The 23590-nt window shown below is 36.8% G+C and overlaps 4 protein-coding genes and 1 long non-coding RNA gene across 5 annotated transcripts in view; 3 read left to right on the forward strand and 2 right to left on the reverse strand.

Annotated features, from left to right (window-relative positions):
- The window catches only part of mib1 (mind bomb 1), a 227345-nt gene extending 217333 nt beyond the window's left edge, over positions 1-10012 (reverse strand). Inside the window, exons 1-10 of the mRNA XM_034970369.2 lie at positions 9785-10012; positions 9484-9679; positions 8287-8483; positions 7403-7570; positions 6824-6931; positions 5037-5222; positions 4205-4354; positions 3171-3315; positions 2250-2431; positions 1354-1623 (exon numbers count right to left, since the gene is read on the reverse strand). Coding sequence (XP_034826260.1) covers positions 1354-1623; positions 2250-2431; positions 3171-3315; positions 4205-4354; positions 5037-5222; positions 6824-6931; positions 7403-7570; positions 8287-8483; positions 9484-9679; positions 9785-9895 — 1713 coding nt within the window. The 5' untranslated portion in view covers positions 9896-10012. The remainder of the gene's footprint in view (positions 1-1353; positions 1624-2249; positions 2432-3170; positions 3316-4204; positions 4355-5036; positions 5223-6823; positions 6932-7402; positions 7571-8286; positions 8484-9483; positions 9680-9784) is intronic.
- Schip1 (Schwannomin interacting protein 1) overlaps positions 1-23590 on the reverse strand; it is a 374012-nt gene that overhangs the window by 217333 nt on the left and 133089 nt on the right. The gene's annotated exons all lie outside the window — the stretch shown is intronic.
- LOC117984032 (uncharacterized) overlaps positions 1-23590 on the forward strand; it is a 218296-nt gene that overhangs the window by 30943 nt on the left and 163763 nt on the right. The gene's annotated exons all lie outside the window — the stretch shown is intronic.
- LOC117983938 (CDK5 and ABL1 enzyme substrate 2) lies at positions 10211-19491 on the forward strand. Its single transcript, XM_069509885.1, is given in 10 exon segments — positions 10211-10653; positions 10835-10938; positions 11018-11198; positions 11709-11969; positions 13353-13467; positions 14214-14404; positions 14838-15045; positions 15825-15882; positions 15885-15917; positions 15920-19491. Coding segments are annotated over 10 exon segments (1518 nt in total). The 5' UTR covers positions 10211-10321; the 3' UTR covers positions 15955-19491.
- On the forward strand, positions 21593-22751 carry LOC117984589 (uncharacterized). The gene is made up of 3 exons (XR_004673856.2): positions 21593-21863; positions 21945-22143; positions 22595-22751. It is a non-coding gene; the product is annotated as an uncharacterized lncRNA (long non-coding RNA).

Genomic DNA, 23590 nt, shown 5'->3' on the forward strand with positions numbered 1-23590 from the left:
AAATTAACAGGTCAGGAATAAGCCACAATTTGATTGATTTAAAAGTAAAGAACGGTAACAACTGCTTTAGTTAGAAACTGTGTTACGGAGTAATAAAGGAGTTCATATTTGTAAAGAAGCTGTAAAATTAGTCATGGCTCATGGGTTATGACGTATCTAGGATAGCACATTGAACCTTGATATCATTGTGAGTTATGGAATCATTAAATCGTGAAAATATTTTGATACGGCGATATTACTTTGTCAGGCGGCTAACGGCGCTACTACCTACTAAAGCCTCTATCTCTAGTGTTACTTTTCAGTCAAAAAACTTGACATGTCAAATAAAGAGGTTTGCCACTTCAGATTTACGCCAAAGCACGTATTACATTACTTGAAAATTTACACTTTGCGTCTAACGGCAGAGTTGTGTAGCTTTGGCATAGAACGTGATTTAAGTTTAATTAACATTTTAAATTTTCCTAAACTATTCAAGCACAGACACGTCAAATGTTTATAACGTCACATTACATTATTTTATACAAGCTCCAATACTAAGCACGAGTTTTGATGCTTGATAATGAGCTGCTGATTTGATTAGCTGGCAACATTCATATTCACATAATGAGGAAGTTTCAAGGCGAACGTTCCGTAATTTTTTATAGATGGCGCTGTTTACTGCACCCACTAAAAACGAAAAATAATTTCCGAGCGAAGGTATACGCTATAATAATTTGTACGTAAAACATCCTGCAAAACAACAACGTCAATAAAACATACGGACAGCCAGGCAGCTCTTTCAGCTCTGTCCTCTGAGGTTGTTAACTCAAGACAGGTTGAAAACTGCAGAGACACCCTGGCCCAATATCGGGTGGTTCTACGCTAGGTACCAGAGCATGCTGGAATAGTTGGCAACGAAAATGCTGTCATTCTGGCTAAATCATATAGATATAGGTATTATTTTTCGTTTTTTAGTGGGTGCAGTGCACAGCGCCATCTATGAAAATTTTATGGAACGTTCGCCCTGAAACTTCCTCATTACACGATCAATCTAATCAAGATACCAGATCGGTTTGATGCTGTGATCGTTTTAAGGCCGCCTACGCACCGAAATCTTAAGGGCTTCCTAGACGGTCAAGCGGCTTGGCGTCGAGCACGCACAGTTTTATTTTGCTTGACACTTTTCTCATATCTCGAACACTGTCCGAACGTCACGTCGTCAAGCAGATATATAAAATCACATCAATCACTATGAAGCACGTAAACAATTGACTCAAAAATCAAGCAAACATTGTAAACGCTCAAAATGCTTGGCTCTAGCAAAAATCTACGTGCTTGACGTCAAGCCGCTTGACCGTTTCGGAAATCCATTACCTGTAAGCTGGGATGAACGGCGAGTTGGAGTAGCGTGCGCACTACGGCGAGGTGTCCCTTGTTGACGGCGATGTGCAGGGGCGTCTGGCGGCGGCGGTTCCTGGCGTTGAGGTCGGCGCCAGCGCCTGCCAGCGCGCGCAGGGCCGCAGACTCGTCGCCGAAGGCCGCGTGGTGAGCCGCGCGGTCGCCATCGCGGTCCTCCGCGTCCGCCTCGGCACCCGCGTCCACCAGTGCGCGGATCACTTCTACGTGCCCGTTTTGTGCAGCCGCCTACATCAATTCAATATCAAACTAATTGATTATTATTACTTATTATAAATACTAGCTTATGCTCGCGACTTCGTCCGCGTGGACTACTAAATTTCAAAACCCTATTTCACCCCCTTAGGAGTTGAATTTTCAAAAATCCTTTCTTAGCGGATGCCTACATCATAATAGCTATCTGCATGCCAAATTTCAGCCCGATCCGTCCAGTAGTTTGAGCTGTGCGTTGATAGATCAGTCAGTCAGTCAGTCAGTCATTCAGTCAGTCAGTCAGTCAGTCACCTTTTCCTTTTATATATATATATAGATTAGGTACACTCTATTTGTACTACTACAAGAAGAAAAATAACAGTAAAAGAATAGAGAACACAGGCAGAAGTAGGATACAAAAGGCGGTGAAAAAGGAAAAAAATATAAGGATGATATATATCAATGGATATCATATCTCCACTCAGAATGAGAAGGATTTAGGCCATCATCCACCAGTGCATCCATTTGAGGCCATTATGTTTTCCTTCACCGCAAGTGATATTTAATTACCTACTGAAAACAACAGAGGTGCGTGCCCGGGATCGAACGCAGGACGAACAGGAGGTCGACGTGTCACTAGGCTATCCTGATAATATAAATACCTGCAAAGCGGTATGGCCACCATATACGCCGTTGACGTCGGCCTGCGCGCCGTCCGTACGAGCCAAGATGTCAGCGCAGCGCGCCGCGTCGCCGTTCGCGGCCGCCTTCACCAGCTCCTCATTCGCGTCCCCCGTCACATGAGACTCGAACAGTTTCTTCAGAAGCACTGACAGACGATCACCTACACCAAAACATTGACATCTTACGGCTGAAACCGAAGTGCGGTTGCATCTAGTTCTAGCCGGCTGTATCTAACTGCGGCCGGTAGAAGTTAGCTAAACTTAAGGAAATTAAGTTAAATTCAATAATTAATTGTATTTAAAAAAAAATAGTAAAATTAAGCACACACGATTTCACCAACGTTAAATAATCTTATCCGAAAATAAATTTGATATTTTGGCAGGTTTTCAGTACAAAAAACTGTCATTACGCCCAATAGGGATGTTGCCTATGTCAAAAATAAATTATTTCTCAGTGATTATTAAATAGAGGGTCTTGTAAAATACGTAAAATTCACGTCCTTTGTTAGTTTTAAGTGTAATAGCTATTTTTAATTATCGATTAAATTAAAAAGCACGTCAAATCATTGTGACGTCACATGCCAGTACATATTTCATAGAAGCTCGCGCGCGTATTTTGACGTTTGACAAAAAGATACTGATTTGACTACTTGTCAAAGATTTATTCCTCAATTAAACGTCACTCGACGTTGGTGAAATCGGCACTAAGGCTGAGATCTACAGAGCTTTGAGTTTGACTCAGACTTAAGCTTCAGTTAAAACGAGACAGAGCAGGTATTCTTTTACAAAAAAAAAAACCAAAATTAAAATGGAATATGAATCCACATCTAAACCAACGTCAAAAGTCCGGTCACAAAAATTCGTGTATTACATAACAGGTAGACTACAAATTCAATATACCTGATGAGTTTCCTGGAATGCTGCCATCGAAAGACGCAACTTTGGTGACCGCGTTCGGGTTGTAAGTCCATGAAGTGTTGCAAACTTCTACCTTCAAATCGTTATCGTGATAAATCTGCTGCACGCGACCAATTTTACCGAGCGTCTACAAGAAAAATCACCAAACTAGATTTATGTCATACTACAAATTGCATTTTCTAAATATACGAATTTTTATTTTATTTTATTCAGATACCAGTTAGCCCTTGACTGCAATCTCACCTAGTGGTAAGTGATGATGCAGTCCAAGATGGAAGTGGGCAAACCTGGAATGGATATGGCAGTTTTTATTGAACTCATGCCCCTTTGGTTTCTACACGGCATCGTACCGGAACAATACATCGCTTCGAGGCACGGCTTTGCCGGTAGGGTGGTAACTAGCCACGGCCAAAGCCTCCCACCAGACCAGACCAGAAATTATAGAATTCCAAACAACTGCCAGGAATCGACCCCGGGACGTCCCACTAGTAAGATCACAGCGCTTACCACTGCGCCAGGGAGGTCGTCAAATGTCACGATAGTAGTTTTGAGTAGTCGATATAATCTATTCAAGTTAATCCATACTAATATTATAAATGCGAATGTGTGTCTTGTCTGTCTGCTAGCTTTTCACGACCCAACAGTATAACCGATTTTGATGAAATTTGGTACAGAGTTAGCTCACATCCCGGAGAAGGACATAGGCTATCATATCATATTATTATCCCGGAAAATTAAAAAGTTCTCACGGGATTTTTGAAAAACCTAAATCTACGCCGATGAAGTCGCGGGCATAATCTAGTGTTACATAAAAACCAACCAAGTGAGAATTGGACTCGCACACGAAGGCTTCCGTACCATCGTACAGTAAATAATGATTTCTTTGTATGATGTTGATCATGATGATGATGATGATGACTCCAACTTCGCACTTTTACGTTTACGGTTTTCAAGATCTTTGCTTAGCCTTTGTAGATAAGAATACGACGAAGAATTAATGTGAAAACTGCAATTACCGGTGCCATAGCCTCAGCCCACTCGCCGTGGCCGCGCTGCAGCGCCTTGACGCGCTCCTGGTCGGCGCACACCTGCACCAGGTCGCCCACCGCGAAGCCGCCGCCCGCGCTCGCCGCCGACGTCGACGCCGTCAGGCTCCCGCTACATACCTAGTGAACAACCTCGTAACTACAACATATGTCATCATCATCGTCATTATCGTCAGCCGATAGACGTCCACTGCTGGACATAGGGACTTCCACAGTCCACACACTCAGGTCTTGCACCGCCTGAATCTAGCGGCTCCCTGCTCCCGTTTTATATCATTACCCATATTATAAATGCGAAAGTGTGTCTGTCTGTTGGTTTATTGGTTTGTTGGTTTGTCCTTCAATAACGTCGCAACGGAGCAACGGATCGCCGTGATTTTTCGCATGGGTATAGTTTAAGACCTGGAGAGTGAGATAGGCTACTTTTATTCCAGAAAAAACAAAGAGTTCCCACAGGTTTTTAAAACCTAAATCCACGCGAACGAAATCGCGGGTATCAGCTAGTCATCAATAAATAGACTCTAGCAACGGTGCGCATACAATGTATTCGAAGACACATAGTGTAGTAGCGTGTCGTGACGCTTTGTGTTGTATTTCTCTCTAACCATACTGAATGTGTAAAACCGATACGATTCTGACGCGTCATGGCGCAACACGACACGCTAGTTTAATTCCGGCTTAATTCAGCCCAATACTGACTGAGCTAAATAGCCTGAGATGGTAGTCTTATCATCATATCTCATATCATCTGCCGTGCCTATGCTGCATCTACTGTACAAATCCAAATCTACATAGTTCGTACCTTAGTTAACACAGCAGGATTGAAGGTCCACCGGTTGCCGCTGGGATACGTAACAACAATATCGTGATCCTCGTCGATGCCAACAACCGTGCCTGTAGTACTGAGACATTCGAACATCCCATCTGTCCATCCCCCGTGCCCATGCTGCAATGACTGGACTATCTCTAAATCCAAATCTACATTTACCTGTAACAAATTAATAGAATATTTAAAAAGTAATAACAACCCATTTATATCCAACAGATGTTTCTTCCCAAAGAGGAAAGGAATATTAGAATCGACTTCGTTTATTAGTGAACGCACATTACAGGCTAAACACGCGAGCGGCCTATGGGCCGCATACGGTCCAACATAGAAGTTAGCTGCGCGGTTAGCGCCAAAAAGGTAGATAATATGTACATATTTAAGAATGCAGTAGAAAATATTGCACATCAACCTTTAGAAAGAGATAGCGGATTCGTAAAGCATTGTCTCTGTCGTTGAGACCGACAAAACGTCACATAGTAACAGAGACAACGCTCTACAAAGCCAAAATCTCATTCTAAGGGCGTCTGTGCACTCATCCGTGTAATCACGGATTCCGTAAAAAGACGAATAGAGTATTTGAATACGAATGAGTGCACAAACGCCCTAAAGGTCGATGTACAATATTTTTGCCAGACTGTACATAGATCACGACTCAGATTTCGTCACTTGTCTAGATGTTTGATGCAAAAATGCCCATACCCTAATTTCCCTTTGTAAGTCTGTCTAAGTCTAAGGTACGAGAGATCATTAACAGTCAGTTTATCAAAGATGCGAAATTACGTTATGGACATTTATTGTGATCGTGTTTAATGTGCGATCATGTGTTCGTGGAATATCATGCCAGAATTTTTCCCAAGGTTTCCTCACGACAATTTACGGCGTCTAATGCGTGTTAATTGAAAATATGAATTTCAGCACCAAGTTTTAAGAAAACTCTGAAGTTCTTTACAATAATCTAAATATATAAAAGGAAAAGGTGACTGACTGACTGAATGACTGACTGACTGACTGACTGACTGACTGACTGACTGACTGACTGATCTATCAACGCACAGCTCAAACTACTGGACGGATCGGGCTGAAATTTGGCATGCAGATAGCTATTATGACGTAGGCATCCGCTAAGAAAGGATTTTTGAAAATTCAACTCCTAAGGGGGTGAAATAGGGTTTTGAAATTTTGTAGTCCACGCGGACGAAGTCGCGAGCATTAGCTAGTTTTTTAATGTAATTGTAAACAACCCCCTTAAAACTTCATGAGAATCCAAGTAATAGATACTGGATCAACCACCAATAGAGAGAATATTTATTTTTCAACCAATTAGTACACGTATTATTACGTACACCTTCAACCCAGTCTCACTAGCCTTTAAATCTTCTTCAACCTAGTTGCCTGGTAGAGATCGCTTCACAGCGATAAGGCCGCTGATTGTATGTTCTTCTTTTACATGTTTCTTTTTGTGTCTTTTCTTTTTGGTGTACAATAAAGAATATTAAACTAAACTAAACTAATTAGGGGTTGAATTTTCAAAAATCCTTTCTTAGCGAATGTCTACGTCATAACAGTTATCTGCATGCTGTAGGTCTGTACTCTGTAAGTGCACAAAGTGGGCAGGATGCTGGCAGGGTACGTACTTTTAGTTTAGACCTGTCCTGATTAATGTGTTCATGACTCGGTACCACCTCACACTCGCTCGCACCAGCCGCTCGCTTTTTGACTAATAGAAAGCAGTCTTACTAGGAAACTATTTATCAACTTACTTGATCACCAACTTGCAGGCCATGAGGCCCTGTTCTGCCAGGGCCCAATTCACCTAAGAGTGGTAAATGCTCCTTATAAACATTTTGCCCTTTTACATCGTTTACCACCTAAAAGAAGATTAATTTACTATAAATTTAAACTCAAAGTAGGGGTTTTGAATAATAGGAATCATTTTAAAAACTTAACAGTTCAATTTACACACAAAATTGGTCTTTGTTGGTGTTTATTTCCACAAAAAAATTCATTCAGTAGTATAAACAAGGAAATGCAGACTAAATGGAAACTAAAGTCAACCTTGAAACGCTACACAAATAAAAATTATGTTCTACAATGTTATTAAATGCACTAAAAAGTTGCCAAAAAAAATGGGAGTTAGCGAGACCGAGACTTTTGTGTAAATTGTAATGGGTTAGGCCAGAGACAAATCTAGCACAAAATTGTAAGTGGAAATCTGCATTCAAATTTTTAACTGCTTATTATTAAAATAATAGTTATTAGTTATATTTTCCCTAGCCATACATATAAAACTGTTCAAGCATGTTTTGACTTTTAAAGAATATTTGAAAACTTAATAATACCTTTAGATCAGCCATTCCTTCAAAACCAACCCTGTACAGGTTCTTGGCTCCGTTGTCCCACACAACATAAGCAGCAGAGCGTGGGCTGGCTGCTGACCAGTCTTGTACCTCATTGACTTTTCCCCGTCTCCCATTGCCACCATCTTGGTCTTCCCATTGCCAATCCACCTGAAGTATTTAACATTAAATGATACCTGTGACATTGTTTGCATAAATGTAAATTTTATCGTGTGGGAATTCTTTTATTTTTCTGGGATAAAAAGTAGCTTATGTCAAAGTAGCCTCCAGCATCCAAGCTATCTTAGTATTAAGTAGATGATGCCCTCAACATATTCCATGTGAAAGGATTTTAAAAATCCTGTCGGATCTCTTTTATTTTTAGGGGACCAAAAGAAACCTATCTCAGGATGCAAGCTATCCCTGTATATCACTTTTTAATAAGAAGACAAAAATTTATCAACAAAAACTAGAAATATACAGGATGTAACCAGAATGCTGGCAAAAACAAAGACAAGTGATAGTACTGATGATTAATGATACGAGGCCATAAAAAAAATTTAAAAAATCTATATTTTCTAAAAATTTACGATATATTGCAAATAAAACATCTGACTGACGCTAGAGGGTAACGAACGTTACGTAAGTAAGTCACTCGAAGTCAATGCCGCGTCGTAGGTGGGGCATTGACTGGATTTTTGCATGCTATAGGTATATTGCGGTTTTGAAAAATACTGAATCACTAAAACTACAAAATGAGGCAAATAGTTATTGGTATTGAAGTGTATTTAGGTAGTATAACAATAACTCAAAGCTTTTAGTAGCATTCTGGTTACACCCGGCATTGTAGAGGAGCCCAACGCATATGCAAAGAGCTGTAAACTAACCCCTCTAACAACTCTTGCTCCAGGAAATATGCCTCTAACTGCTTGTTTCTTGCTTTTACGTCGAGGCTCCACTAAGCATCGCTGCGCCCCAGGAGCACTGATACGGTAAAACCTGTGACGCAAATGATGCTTGTCTCCATGGTAGCAGACAGAGCACAGATCGTAATTACTACACTCAGCACACTTCCACCGAATACCTAAAATATATAACCAAAATTAGTTTTAGTAATATTTAAGTGGACGAATATATTAAATCAGAATCAAAGTATCATCATGATCAACCTATTACCGGCCCACTACTGAGCACATGTCTCCTCTCAGAGTAAGAAGGGTTTAGGACATAGTCTGCCATGCTGACCCAATAGAGTGATAGCTGGTAGACTTCACAGACCTTTGAGAACATGAAGAACTCTCAGGCATGCAGGTTCCCTCACGATGTTTTCCTTTATCGTTAAAGCAAGTGATATTCAATTGTTTTTTAAAACGCACATAACTTTGAAAAATTAGAGGTTAGGATCGAACCACCCAAAAAAAATGGTGGATGTCTTAATCAAGGTATAGTTAGAGTCAATCTTTTTGGCAGCTGAGTAGTGAATTATGAGAGCAAATCGTACAGGTACAGTGTAGGAAGATATTGACAGAAAATATATCATTGACCCTAAAACTTGGAATCCTACAATCACTACATCTAGGCTAACATTAAAGAACTTGAAAATCTTAAAGGCAAATGAATTGTGAAAAGGAAATAGAAAAAAGTTTGTTACGATCTCCTTTTTCATATTTTAGCTCCATTATTCTGTAATACCAGATTCATACCACTCTATATATAATGAGTAAGATCTTTAACATGAGATCAGCATGAGATGTTATAGGTAAAATGTTTCAACATTCTCATCAATCATACAATGATGCTTAATTATTATATAGCTGTACACAATCTCTAAGCTGACATCTCCTAAAATAGTGCTATTCCTTTCACAATGTACTGCAGGAAATGAGATAAAATAGGAGACCTATAACTTGAGTTAATATTGGGTTTGAGTACAACCAAATTAGCACCACATACTACTTACTTTAAATAAAAACATATTTTATTCCTCCAAGTTTACTTAAAATATAGTTCACATACATGTAATATTATATTATATAGGCGTATAATATAATATTAGAACTAATCATACAAAAAAATAGGTTTACCAAATATTGGTTGTTGCCTGCATGTGTCGCACATAGTACCCTCATGTTTGACACCTGTTGGAGCACTGTCCAAAATACGTAAATCATAAGCTCCAGAACATCTATAATTTGCTGCAGTGCCATTGTCCCAGACCACAACTACTTCTTCGGGGGATTCAAAGTTTCTTACGGTGCCTACATGCCCTTCACCACCATCCTTAAAATAATATATATCATAGTACACATTTAGATACAACTAAACTTAGGTAAACCTCAATCTGAAAGATAAACTACTGATATAAACAATAGTAATTTAATCTACCTGTTTCCCCCATTTCCAGTCAGGTCCTCTTATAACCCGTGCCCCGACACCTTCCATCATAAATTTTGTCGCTCTGGACGAAGTGGACGAGCCTGGAGCATTAGGCTCCATTTATACCTTTTACTTACTTACAAAATATAAATGGCAAATAATTTTGTTAGTTTAGAATTTGTTTCAATTTATCGTTTTATTTATGTTTATTGAAAAAGAGTGACGACCTCGAGCTGGAACTTGACATGACTTTGACAAACGCAAAGACTAGAGTATAATCACAGAGTATAATAAATAATAATATACAGGGAACAAACTATGAACAAACGTGCAAAGGTTTTTTAGTGGTACTATACTAAGTATATGTAGAGTTGTAGACCACAATAGACCTATATGTCTGTGACCAAATGTTGTAGTCCTTGTCTGTGACTGACATTAAAAAAAAACTTGAAAAATAATTTTGATTTTTGGCTTTTGTTTTGCTCGTTTTAATTAAAATAAAATTGCTTTTAAACCTCATCCGCGCTGATTTTTAAAAGTATCGCCATGTCGTATAATCGCAATAAATACGAAAAAGCTCGGAGGCGCTTAGCAGCTGTGACGTTCCTTTCCAACATCTCACTAGACGGATCTTTTATGGATTCAGAATTATGTAAAATTGTGGATAAGAAGTCTTCAAAAACCGACAAGTGTGATTCTGCAAGAGATACTCAAAATTATAATAATAAGGATGCGTCCCGTAATAGTGTTTGGAACAAAATGAAACCGCAAACCAGTCCCATCCAACGATTTAGTGGTGACAATAATTCAATAAGTTCGGATTCTGAACAGGCGGCTGTGACCCCCGTTAAAGGAATTAATAGTTCTTATAGAGAAAGGTAGGTATTACCTCAACAGCATAATAACACCCAATTAAAGGCAGGTAATTTTAAGAAATAAGCATACATAATAAACAGAACCACAAACTAATTAACTTTAGACTATAGTCCACCAAAACAGACAAATTTGTATGTTGTAAACAAACTTAATGAATAAAATTAAATATATTCTTTTTCACAGATGCTCCTCTGAAGGATTTAAAGAAAGACACTCTTCATTAAGAGCAAGGAAGATTGTTGCAATTACTCAAGATGATAAAAGCAGCTCTGAAAGCTTAAATTTTGGTAATAGCCTGTTAACTGGTTTTTTTTAGTAAACTATAAAATAATAGTAAATTAACTATGTATGTTTATTCATTTTTAGGCCGTTTTCGCACAAGCAGTACTTGCATTCCAGAAAATTCCTTCATCAAAGAGATAAGAATGGTGAAATCAACTAAAGGTGTTTCTTTCAAGGATGAAAGGCTCGCATTCGCTCCAACACAAGGTGTACCCTGTGTTTTATTTAGTACAATTCCATATTCAAAAACTGTTAGAGTTATCCGGTAAGTATCATAGTAGGACATTTTAAATTAAGAAAAGAACTATAAAAGTATCGGCAGAAATTGCAATTATTGGCCTTGTTTAGGTAAAAAAGATTGTTGGTGCCTCATCCTATCAAAATCACATTGGAAGTACTCAGCTTCGTCTCATCCTTCCAATAGTACTTGCATCATCAATTGCTTATTTCAGGCCTACATTACTATTATTTTATACCAGCTGATGCAAGATGATGATAATTCAGGGTATTGATAAAAAGCAGTATCCATGCAGCACTTATTTATCTGTGAAATCACAGATTCTGTAAAAATATGAATCGAATGAGTCTGTATTTGTATGACGAAGAATGGATACGAACTGAATACGGATTAAGGCTTGATAAAGTTATGCCTAGTGGAAAACAATGATGAGCTCTTAAGTTAAAGTATAACTTTGAGATTAATGCTATCTAACAGGCAGACAAAGCAGGCTGACTTTATACCTACTACATAGTTATTAACATGTGTTATTTTCAGGCCTGATTTACGAAAGGATGGTGTTCGTCGACGTAACACATCTGGACCCAGGCCTTTATCTGCCATCACTGATAATGGTATTGACCCATTTGATCTCATGGGACTAGAAAAAGAAGAAAACGGCCAAGAAATATCATACTCAAAGCTATTAATACCATCCAGAGTGTGTACCAGGGAACAGTACAAAAAGATGTATGAGGGAGACTATGCTGATAAAGCTTCATGGAAAATCTTGAATCGACATCCTCATGTAATCGCAAGGTATTAGTTATTTTACTGTGTACTGACCAAGCTACTGATGTTGTAATGGGCGATTTGTTTCTTTACTAAATGTCAAGATTTTGTGCATGTTTGCTCTATTTCACTCCCATGTTTTACATTTATGTGAATATAAAACATAACTATGTAACACATTCATGAAACGTATCAGCATTAAAAAATGTTTTACATTTATGTTAATGTTTCTTCTTCATTCATAATAATATGATTATATTATTATTAGATTATACGACCCTTATAAGAATCACTTGTTGCTTTTTCATGTTGGAATATTGCATATACCATTACTCATGCCATCACTAACATTTTAATTTTCAGGACTAGTTATTGACGAGGCACAAGGATAAGAAATGGTAAATTAATAGAATATTATGTAATGCTATGCCAAAATTAGTCATAATAATGCTATACAGGACCACTAGGTGGATAGACTATTTAAACACAAACACCAAATTTATTGTTCTTGCTATTTTTATAATTATTCTATAGAGTAAAGTAACATGTATTCTAAAGAAATTGTTGAAACAATGTATATACTTATTGAATGGTATAATATCTTGAACAACTTTTAACTTTAAGTTTTTATAAATAAATTAAACTTTAAAATATACAAATATGTTTAATAACTTAGAGTAATTTTAACCAATTGATATATTTTAAACATACTTCTAAGAATTAGATCTTAAAAAAGTAAAAAATTAGGACTACTTTTGTTCTTATTTTTGTTATTAATTTGGAGCTTTATCACATTTTTTTGGTTGCTTGCTAATATTAAAGCTTACTAATATTAAATTGTCACTGCAAATGAATTGATGCTTGTGACTAAAAAGTCTGATCTCTTTGATATTTGCCAGCGATAAATCATGCCTTTATTCTGTTAAATATTTTGCAAATATTTATCGAGCTTTTGAATTATTTGTAATTTAATTGTTATAATTTATAGAAAAAATATTTATTAGACAGATCAATAAAGTGCAGCTACATCACTTCACACATGAACCTATTTTCTATTGAACTGAATAAATGTGTGCATACCAAGATATTATGACTATCTGAAAAATAGTATAACATCCTGTTTTTTTGTTAATGTAAAAATATACGAATACTAGTCATTATTCTAAGATGTTAGACGCTCTTCGTAATCAGCGTTACTTTCTGACAATATTATGATTTAATATACTAATAAAATTCCTGCACAATCATAAAAGCATGTGATGCATTGCATTAAATAATTAATACTCTAATCTATCTTAATGCATGCTACTTTTATACATTGTAGGTGTAGTTAATGCCAATAAAAGAATTGCATGGTAAGCTAAATCTTGGGATGTTTCATTTTAACTAAATACACATTGACTTTTGTAGGTGCTTCTCTTACGAGTCCTCTCAGCGGGCTACAGTGGCATCATCTCCACCACATTCTTCAGTAGAAACTAAAACCTTTGATTGGGATGAAGGAACAATTCTTTCACAAAAATATGTAAGTTACATTTACCTACTTGATATCTCTATAATTTTAGGGAGTAATAACATTCTTAGAGATTGTTGCCAAGATGAATTTCTAAAACCTTATCTTTGTTTTCTATATCTACCCGATTGAGGCGAAGCCCAAAGGAGGGTTGTGTATGACCTGTATGTATGTATGTCCGATCCTATGTCCTCTTGTAACTACTCAACGGCTCGACCGATTTTGATGAATGATTCGTCATTAGATTCATCTTGATGGCGCGAGTGTCACTGCTTACTAAAATTCTTCAAAAATATAAATTTTATATTTTAATGTGCAGGCAGAAAATGAAAATTTTTTAAGACCCTCAAGTGGGGTATCAAAATAAAAGGCGAGTACCAAAATATATACAATTTATATGTTTGAAAACATTTTGGAGAGATGAATCATAGAAAATGACCTTTCCTTTGTCCGTTCATAACTACTCAACGGGTAAACCAACTCAACGGTATTTTGATAAATGATACGTCATTAGATTCGTCTTAGTGGCGCGAGTGACACAGGTTACATAAAATTCTTAAAAAGTCGAAATGGCGGATTTTAAAAGCATTAGGTATCATTCAAATCTGTGCGACCAAAGTGACTGCGAAGCTGCAACCTCAGCCACGCGGTGGTAGCGCGATATTTAATGGCGCCATGCCTATGTGCCAAGCCCAAGCGCGTTGCCTGGTTAAAATTGGTCAAGTGATATTACCGAATTTTCATTGATCGATTTTCAGGTTCATTATTCGCCGAATGTTCTGGATGATCCAGAGCTAATAGCTGGCAAACATAGAACATTGCTCACTTTCACGTCATACATGACTTCTATTATTGACTATGTCCGACCTCAAGACCTGAAAAAGGAACTCAACGATAAGTTCAGGGAGAAGTTTCCACACATTAAACTAACACTGAGCAAGCTTAGAAGGTAAAATAGCATTCTTGTGTTCTTACACCTAGCCATAAAACGTTTTTATAAATCTGTTCTGAGATGATACCGAAAATGAAACCAATCTAAATTGGTTTTTGGGGTGGAAAATAAGTTTAGAAACTATTTGTGGTCTCAAGGAAAATCGGTCCAATCCAATTTGACCTTTTGTTGAATGCTAACCAAGTACTATTTATGCTAAAGGTAAAACAACATTTTCAAATATGTAATACTAAAAGATTCCCGCAACTTCGCCCTTGTGCATTTAGGATCTTTAAAAATAGTAGCCTATGTCCAGGTACGAAATCGAAATTTGGACCAACCAAATTTCGTCAAAATCGGTTAAATGGATGGGCCGTGAAAAGCTAGCAGACTAGACACTTTCGCATTTATAATATTAATATTAGTACTAATTAGTATGGATGATTTTCAGCATAAAAAAGGAAATGCGGAAGATAGCGAAACATGACAATGGTGGTATAGATTTGTTGTCCGTCGCCCAGGCGTACGTTTACTTCGAGAAGTTGATCCTCGCCAACCTTATCAACAAAGACAACAGAAAGCTCTGCGCCGGAGCTTGCCTGCTCCTGTCCGCGAAGCTCAACGATGTGAAGGGCGAAATGTTGAAGGCGCTAATTGAGGTATGTATTAGAAATACAGAGATACTGTATTTTAATAGTGCAATTTTATTTCAATTTAATTATGTACATATCATATTATTTTTTCTTTAAAAGTCAGAAGTTTGTATCGTTATTGTTTCTATGTATTGTTTGAAACATATAAATTGTATAAAATGCATACTAATATTATAAATGCGAAAGTGTGTCTGTCTGTCTGCTAGCTTTTCACGGCCCATCCGTTCTGCCGATTTTAATGAAATTTGGTACAGAGATAGCTTGCATCCCGGGGAAGGACATAGGCTATCTCGTAAGTAAGTAAAAGTAAAATATGCTTTATTGTACACCAAAACAAAAACAATAGACATATAACAAATACAGCATGTACAATAGGCGGCCTTATCGCTAAAATAGCGATCTCTTCCAGGCAACCTTAGAGTAGAGGATATTATAAAAAATGAAAGAAGCGGAAGGGGTGTACTAATTAAATAAAGTAAATACAACATAATATACTCGTATAAGTTATCATAGAAAAGTTTATCCCGGAAATCAAAGTGTTCGCCACAGGGGTTTTTAAAAACCTAAAACCACGCGGACGAAGTCGCGAGCATCATCTAATTGCCTATAATTTGTGGTGATAATAATATTCACTCAACTTAAAAAATACAGCAACAGGGCTCGCGAAAACGCAACTGGAAATTCACATCGTGATGTTTAAATTTTGTCATTTAGGTCTCCTAGACGTCGTAAGCTTCGCTTCAAAAACCACTAAAATTTGAAAAAAATATTGTTACAGCGCATAGAAAACAACATTCAGAGTGAACAAAACGGACCTCATGAAGTTTGAATTCGCGGTGCTCGTGGCCTGGAGTTCGGTTTGCACGTTCCGCCGTACGAGTGTTCCCGCATTACCAGCGCCTGCTACACGACTAATGACCCTGGCGCCGCCTGGCGCTGGAGCCCTGCATTCGTGTCTGCCACCGCCGGCGGACCAGCATCGTGGACAATGGCGTGCAAGTTCGTGGATATAAACGTTAATTCGTCTGCTGCACGAGTCTGACCCTGGCGCCGCCTGGCACTCGAGCGGCATGCATACGGGTCTTTCACCGCGACGGACTATCTATTGCTTTCAGCGTTTACAGTAGCAATATAGGTTCAGATCACCATTAAGCCTTAAACTTATCTTTAAAGTGTAGTTTTTACTGTACATACTATAGATACCATATTTTCAGATATAATCATTTACTATGCATATGTAAGTAAAGAGTGCTTATTTGGTCGCACACAATAGGGGTGTTGCCCATGTCATATAAATTATTTCTATTTAATTCATACATTGGCCAGATCAATATAATATTATAATATAGTCATAACCTTCTACTCATTCTAGTTTGAAAATCTTTGTCTTGTTACCTCCCCACCAAACTAAATGATGAAACTTCATAATTTTACAACAACAACAAAAAGTTGGGCTCAGAAGCCTCAGGGCTTGGCCCAGAGCCGATGCGAGCGTACCGGGCAACGTCGTCGTGATAAAGGAGTGCTCAAATATACTCAAAAATGCGACCCTTGGGCCTTAGTTATTATTTTTTTAAATGCGCTCGCTTCGCTGCTTATTTCAGTTGTCATTTCAAGTTATAATTCGCTTTAGATAAAGCACAAAATATTATTAAAAGCAATACGCTAGTATCAAGATTTTAATTTTCGGTGGGCGCCGCGCCGAGAGGATTTTAAAAATGCGCCCGCTTTGGGAAATATTTGAAAAAAATTGTAGCGCCTGCTTTGCTTATGCATACAAAATGTTTTCTCACGCGCCATTTTAACTTTGTGTCAATTGTCATTCAAAAGTACGATTTTAGTCCTTATTTTAAAGGTGACTTTTGACCCATAGATGTGAAAAGTCACTTTGTATGGACTATAACTCGCTTTAGTTATAACACTATTTTTTTCTATATTGTGTAGATACGCGTGCGTTTTGACTTTTGACGTTTGATAAAGAGTGTAATTTACCTCGTTGGAACATCCCTATTCTGGTCTAAATGTAGTGCTATTCTTTAAAAATGTTTCTTGTGGAAAAGGATAGCACTGTGCCAATTAAGTTTAATGTTTTGTGTACAACCGAATTAGCATCCAGTATACAATATGTATTGTATTCTACACAACTAGAAAATAAGATTTAAATTGAGAGAAAAACAAAGATATTCTATACTTTATAGAGTACATTCCGCAATAAATAGCAAGTTTCAATTTACTTAATTGACACAATATATGAAAGTAATATTTAGTATACTCTAGGTATTAGACTCTACTTGCCTTATAAATATTTTTGATCTCAATAGTACGAATATAGGATCAGCTGATCGAAAATTTGTTAGGAAGTACAATAACGTGCCGAACCAGATGCTTTGTAGGAGTTCCGGACCTCGAGATGCCAACGGGTCTCTATTACTAAGCCTCCGCTGTCCATCCGTTCATCTGCCTGTCAGCGGGCTGTATCTCTTTAACCGTTATAGGTAGAGAGTTGAAGTTCTCACTATAATATGATTTTCTATTGCCACTGTATGGTCATGGACAAAGAACCAGCACTTGTCAGACCTTCGTTATTTTATAAAAACTGAAAGTTTCTCTGCGTATTGTCCCCATCACTGGCAGGAATGAGGAATATTTGTTTTGATTATGGTGGCTTTGGGAGATAACAGGTAAAAAATTGGAAAAAATGTTTCGGCAAAGTATAAAGTCAATTTTTTTACATTTTCTTCCGAATAGTATTAGAAATCACGTCATTCATTGCCGGACACTTAGTGTCGTGGCAAGCCCCCCGCAGACACCATTAAAACTTTATACTTTTGACGTAAGATTTTTTTAAACCTTTATTATCTGTTATCTCCCAAAGCCACCATGATCCCAAACAAACATCCACACAAACATGTTGGGGACAATACGCAGATAAACTTCAGCTTTTATTAAATAACAAAGGTCTGGCTTGCGCCTGTCTCTCTTCTATCAGGTATGACATTAAATCAATCTTCAACTCTCAATAACTGAATGATGGGAAATCTTGGTGATAAATGAGCGATCAGTTTATTTCGTTATTTCTATAGTAAAATAGCAATCTAATTGCTCATTGATTATGCCAAAGATAAATATTAGACTTAATAATTAACTGTCTATGTTATTAATTTAATGTTTTACTGTTCATCCCATTATATTTGTGTGCTCAAGACTTTAAAAGTAGCCCTGTTGTAGGGATTAGTAAACTATGTTGAAATGCACATGTAAACTATGTAGATTTCTAATGTTAAATTCATGGTTATTCCGACTAGCTCGTGTTTTCAAGCTATTTAGAAGTTTAAATTTAGTTGAAAATTCTAATTCAATTCAAAGTTTGCCACGTATTTATAAAAGCAACATTACCGTGTTTGTAAAGCGGTAAAATGCGGTTAGTAGGATTTAAGACGTAAGATTTGTATCAAACAAGTTTTAGTCAAAAACTAATTTATATTACTTATAGCTGTACCTAAGGATTGGAAAAATTGTAGGTAAGTGTTGAGAGTTAGGAAATATTTTTACATACTGTGGTAATTAAAGAACAAGCCAGTTTTGCTTAATAATTCGCGAATTACCCAATGAACTTTTGTCAAGTGGTATCTACTGAAATTCGGTACGTTCGTATGCCAAAGAAATTGCAAAAAAATTGTGTGTAAGGTTTTCTGTTTATTCCCTTTTGTATTTAGCAAACGCTTATCATAAAGTAAGATTAACATTGATGTTTTCTGACATTTATTTTGTGTTTGTGCCTTTGCTTGATTTTAACCTACGAGAAGCATTTTTTCCGGCACTCAAATCTGACGACTGATTTACATTGGCACCGACCAGATTTTTTAAAATTTTAAGAAGTTATTGACTTCTATCTTCACAATTGCAATGTAAAGTAGAGTAAAGTGCAAGTAAAAAAAATCATTTTGGCAAGGATTTTGTGTTTCACGTGATGGAGATAAGTCAATATTATGCAATGTAATATTTTAGAATTTTGCTTCGATTCGCTATCAATGTAAATTGAGCCTAAGCTCACTGTGAATTTAATAAGGAAAAGTAAGTAATAAAAACTCATGCATAATCTTCCTAAAAGTCAAGCCAAAGCACAGACATAATCAATACTTATAATAATAATATAATACGGATCTACATTTTTATTTGATTTTCATTTAATAATTAAGTTATTTTGTATGTTCACAAATGCAGGTCTAGGGACCAAATAATATTATGGTGGTAGATATTGAAATACCCATGGTGGTAGATATTATTGTAGTCAGGTACGGATTCAGAATTTCATTATATAGTGTTTAATAGTTCTGGTAACAAATATTAAAACTTGTAGCCAATTAGGTACCGCACCTAGAGTTTGTTGACTATAAAATAATGTGATTGTTAATGCTTAGCAAAGATTTAATAAAAGTTGTGTTAAAATTCCTTCTTGCTATCATTTTAATTAACTACTTAATTGGCGTATCGCTATTATCGTTATTTGACCGCTTGCTGTTAAGACAGATCTCGTGTGGTCGTTCAAGTAATGTGGCCTCCCCTAGAATCCAATATATAAAGTAAAGCTTAAGTTAAAAAGAATGCATATATAGTGCGCTGTCAAGTTTGAGCCTGTCACATAGAGCGAGTGCGATAGGAAATTACGCTTTAGCTAGTTCGCAGTTAGCACGCGTGCTTTATGTGATCGGTTGAAAACTCAATAGTACAACACAAAGCACACCTAGGCAACACTATAGCTGTATATCACTGGAGTAAAGCGAACAAAAATGGAGTCAATCGTGACAAATGTTCAGTTATGCCCTTGGTAAAGTTCGTTATCCTTTGATACATGAGTATCTAAATTTTTTTACAAAAAAAATAAAAACCGACTTCGTTACACAAACACTAAAAATTGAAAAATAATTTAATTTATTACCGAATATATTATGTATACAAGAGTTAATATAGTTCCATAATAATACTTTTTGGTGCCGGTGCCAATTAGCTTTAGCTGCGCGAATCGTCTAGACTTCATATTTTTATGGGACTCCACAATGGCACCTCATTGGCACCGACCCCAAAAAATATTATTATGGAACTATATTAACTCTTGTATACATAATATATTCGGTAATAAATTAAATTATTTTTCAATTTTTAGTGTTTATGTAACGAAGTCGGGTTTTTATTTTTTTTGTAAAAAAAATTATTTCACAATTTTTAGTGGCCAATTGTTCCAGTTCCAGTATCTATCTTCGAAGATGTTCATCAGATCTTCACCAAATTGAAATGGGACCAACTTTGAAGTATACCCTTTCAAACAAAAAAGAATTTTCAAAATCGGTCCAGGCGTTTTTGAGTAATCGGGGAACATACATAAAAAATAAAAAAAAAATAAAAAAAAAGATTCCGACGAATTGAGAACCTCCTCCTTTTTTTGAAGTCGGTTAAAAATGGATGGAATTCCTATTCACAGAGTACAGAACATGAAAGACCTAGGTGTAATTTTTGATAAAAAATTGACCTTCCATGACCATATTAACACCGTAGCAGCTGACTCATTTCGAAGATTAGGATTTGTACTACGCAACTCTTGGGAGTTCCATAGTCCTTTGGTAATACGATTACTATATTACGCCTTAGTCCGAAGCAAGCTCGAAACAAGCACCTGTGTCTGGCATACGTACGAGGCAAAGTACGGACTTATATTAGAAAAAGTACAAAAGGCCTTTCATAAGATACTTGTATAAACGTTGCTATGGATATTACCCTTTCCTATATCCAACCAAATTTCTGTTAGGTTGCTTAGGTTTCAACTCCCTGGAGGTCAGACGCATTTGCGATCAACTGAAAATTATGTGTCAAATTTTGCGAGGAGATGTTAATGCTCCAGAACTTTATGACCAACTGTGTCGCATACGTGTCCCTGAATCCAATAGTAATCTTCGTCCACGAAAAAATAAACTTTTCGTGGGCCCACATCATCGCACTGTTGCTAGATCTATGTCACCTATACCCCGTTCATTAGCATCGTTCAACGCGCTTTTGGACAATAATGCTCAATGGGACCCATTTAATGATGGGTCTATAATACTGGTTCGGGAGTTACTGAAGTACGCTGAGAGCATTACATGAATATGTCATTCAATGTTCTCAGCGTACATATTCAAAATCCTTTGATCTTTTATCGTTTTGTATTTTATGCCTTTTTTCTTGTACCTTTATTTGTATTTAAATTTATTATTAATCATCTAGTTAGTGTAAGTGGCACTGCCGTTCTAATAAGATATAAAATAAATAAATAAATAGCACGGCGCTAGTAAATAACACGACCGTGCACATAACACATGCACACACACACACACGCATGTGCGTTGTGTGCACGGTTCATGAGCGTGCGCAGGTGTGAATCCACCTTTCCACCCGCGCAACCCAGCTTTGACGCCATTAGAAGTGAGCGATGCGAGGAACGTATTGATAATTCATTTACTCATATTTATATAACAAAGTACAAACATTGAACTATTTTCTTTACGCAACGTCTCGTACTGTTCGATTTGGATCACTGAGGACTGATACATGCAACATTAATTGTTGCTGAATAGGTACTCATGTTACAAATTATGCAGTAATATTTCCGAATCAAGAACTATGTCAAGAAAGTATAGTGTAACGTCCGGTCACGTTTCAATTTATATAAACTAAGTGACCAAGTCTTTATTCATTAACGCGTTTACAGTACTCTGCAAACAAAGACCTATTATTATTTTTTCATCAATCGTATGTTATAAATAATTATACAATAAATAATGGTGGCCAAGGTAAATATGTTAAGTACTTTTTACTTTCTAATTTTTTTAACATTTAGCACATTTTTTTAACATTAACACATTTTTCCTCAGGCTCATCCGGCTGTAATTATGTTTGCTGTCTTCTACTCTCTGAGTTCATGCTTTGGAAATCAAACTACAGAGAGTTCTGAATCGTATTATGAGAATGCCACTACGCCGCTGGATGTGATGAAATCTAGTTCAGAACAAAAGAAAGACGGTCAAGTTCCCCCCTGGCGCTCTTGGGACCCATGGAAATTTTGGCAATGGGGTCAATAAGAATATTAACCAAACTATACTGGGTGTTATTATAACGCTAGAAAAATGAAGACAGGTGATAGTACTGATTATCGCTGATAAGATACCACAAAAAAACGCGAAAAAAATGTAAAAAATCTGTCAAAGTTCGCAATGTATATATTGCAAATAAATCATCTGACTGACCCTAGAGGTGAACGAATGTTGCGTAGGTGCCGCGAAGTTGAGCCGCATCGTAGGTGGGGCTTGACCCCGAGTTTTGCACGGTATACATTGCTGGTTTGAAAAATACCTACAAAATAACTAAGAGTACAAGTATAAGGCAAATGGTTATTGTTATTGGATTGTGCTTCGGTAGGAAAAATAATAACGCCAAGTTTTTGCTAGCGTTGTAATTACATCTTGTATAACTTTCAAAGTTTATCATTGAGAATTCAATTATAATTTACGTTATTTTTTAATAGGTCGCAGTATAGTAAACGAGGCGTACGCTTCTGACTTAATGGAGAGTCCAACGAGGAGACTTCAAGACCACGACAGTCGACACGGACGAAAATTAAAAAATAACATAAAGTTTCTTATTAAAATACAACAATATGAAAAATATATCTATCTGTTATTTTTTATCTTATGATGATTGATGAGTGACCATGACTACTACATCTTCCGCCGAGTTTATTGCTGACCTTTTTCTCGGTAAGAATGGACCGGCATTCCAAATCAGTGGTAATTTCTTTTGACGATTCAAAAGCACTTGTAAAAGTGGATTTGATTAAAAAAGTTTCTTTCTCTTTCAATATTTCGTTTGGCTCAAGCTGGTTGAAGTATCTCTGAGAGGATCGTCTAAGCGTCTAAATGAGTAATTATCTTTTTCGTTTCGACAGATTTTTGGTACGTGCAAACTAAAAGACATACTAAGATATAGTGTTAATAAAGTATAAAATAAAAATATATTTAACATCTTTAAGGTCCAAACGCAGACAGACAGCAGAATGACATTAACAGGGCTCCGTTTTTACCCTTTGGGTACGGAACCCTAAAAATATAAGCTTGTTACCGCTAAGCAATGCAAAGCTACCCCTGAAATATGTATGAATAAATTGTATTTTGTTGCATTAAAAAAGCTTGTAATAAATCACTAACCTATCACTTTAACTCAATCTATCACTCGTTGTGATTGTTCTTTTACTGTGTAAACAAAAATCTGGCGAAACGAAAATCCGACGAAGCAAAAATCTGACGAAACGAAAATCTGTCGATACAATAATCTGACGAAACGAAAATCTTGTAGATGCTCGGGCCAAGGAATGTGAATGTGAATGTAGATGGCAAAATGCTGGCATGTGATAATTCAATTTTGTTACTTGCGAAATTAGGTCATACGAGACCAATCATAGAGATAGTATACATATCATTCATCTAAGAGACCAATAAATATTATTAATCATATGGGTCCTTAG

This window comes from Maniola hyperantus, chromosome 1 (genome assembly GCF_902806685.2).
Source record: "Maniola hyperantus chromosome 1, iAphHyp1.2, whole genome shotgun sequence".
NCBI classification, from domain to species: domain Eukaryota; kingdom Metazoa; phylum Arthropoda; class Insecta; order Lepidoptera; family Nymphalidae; genus Maniola; species Maniola hyperantus.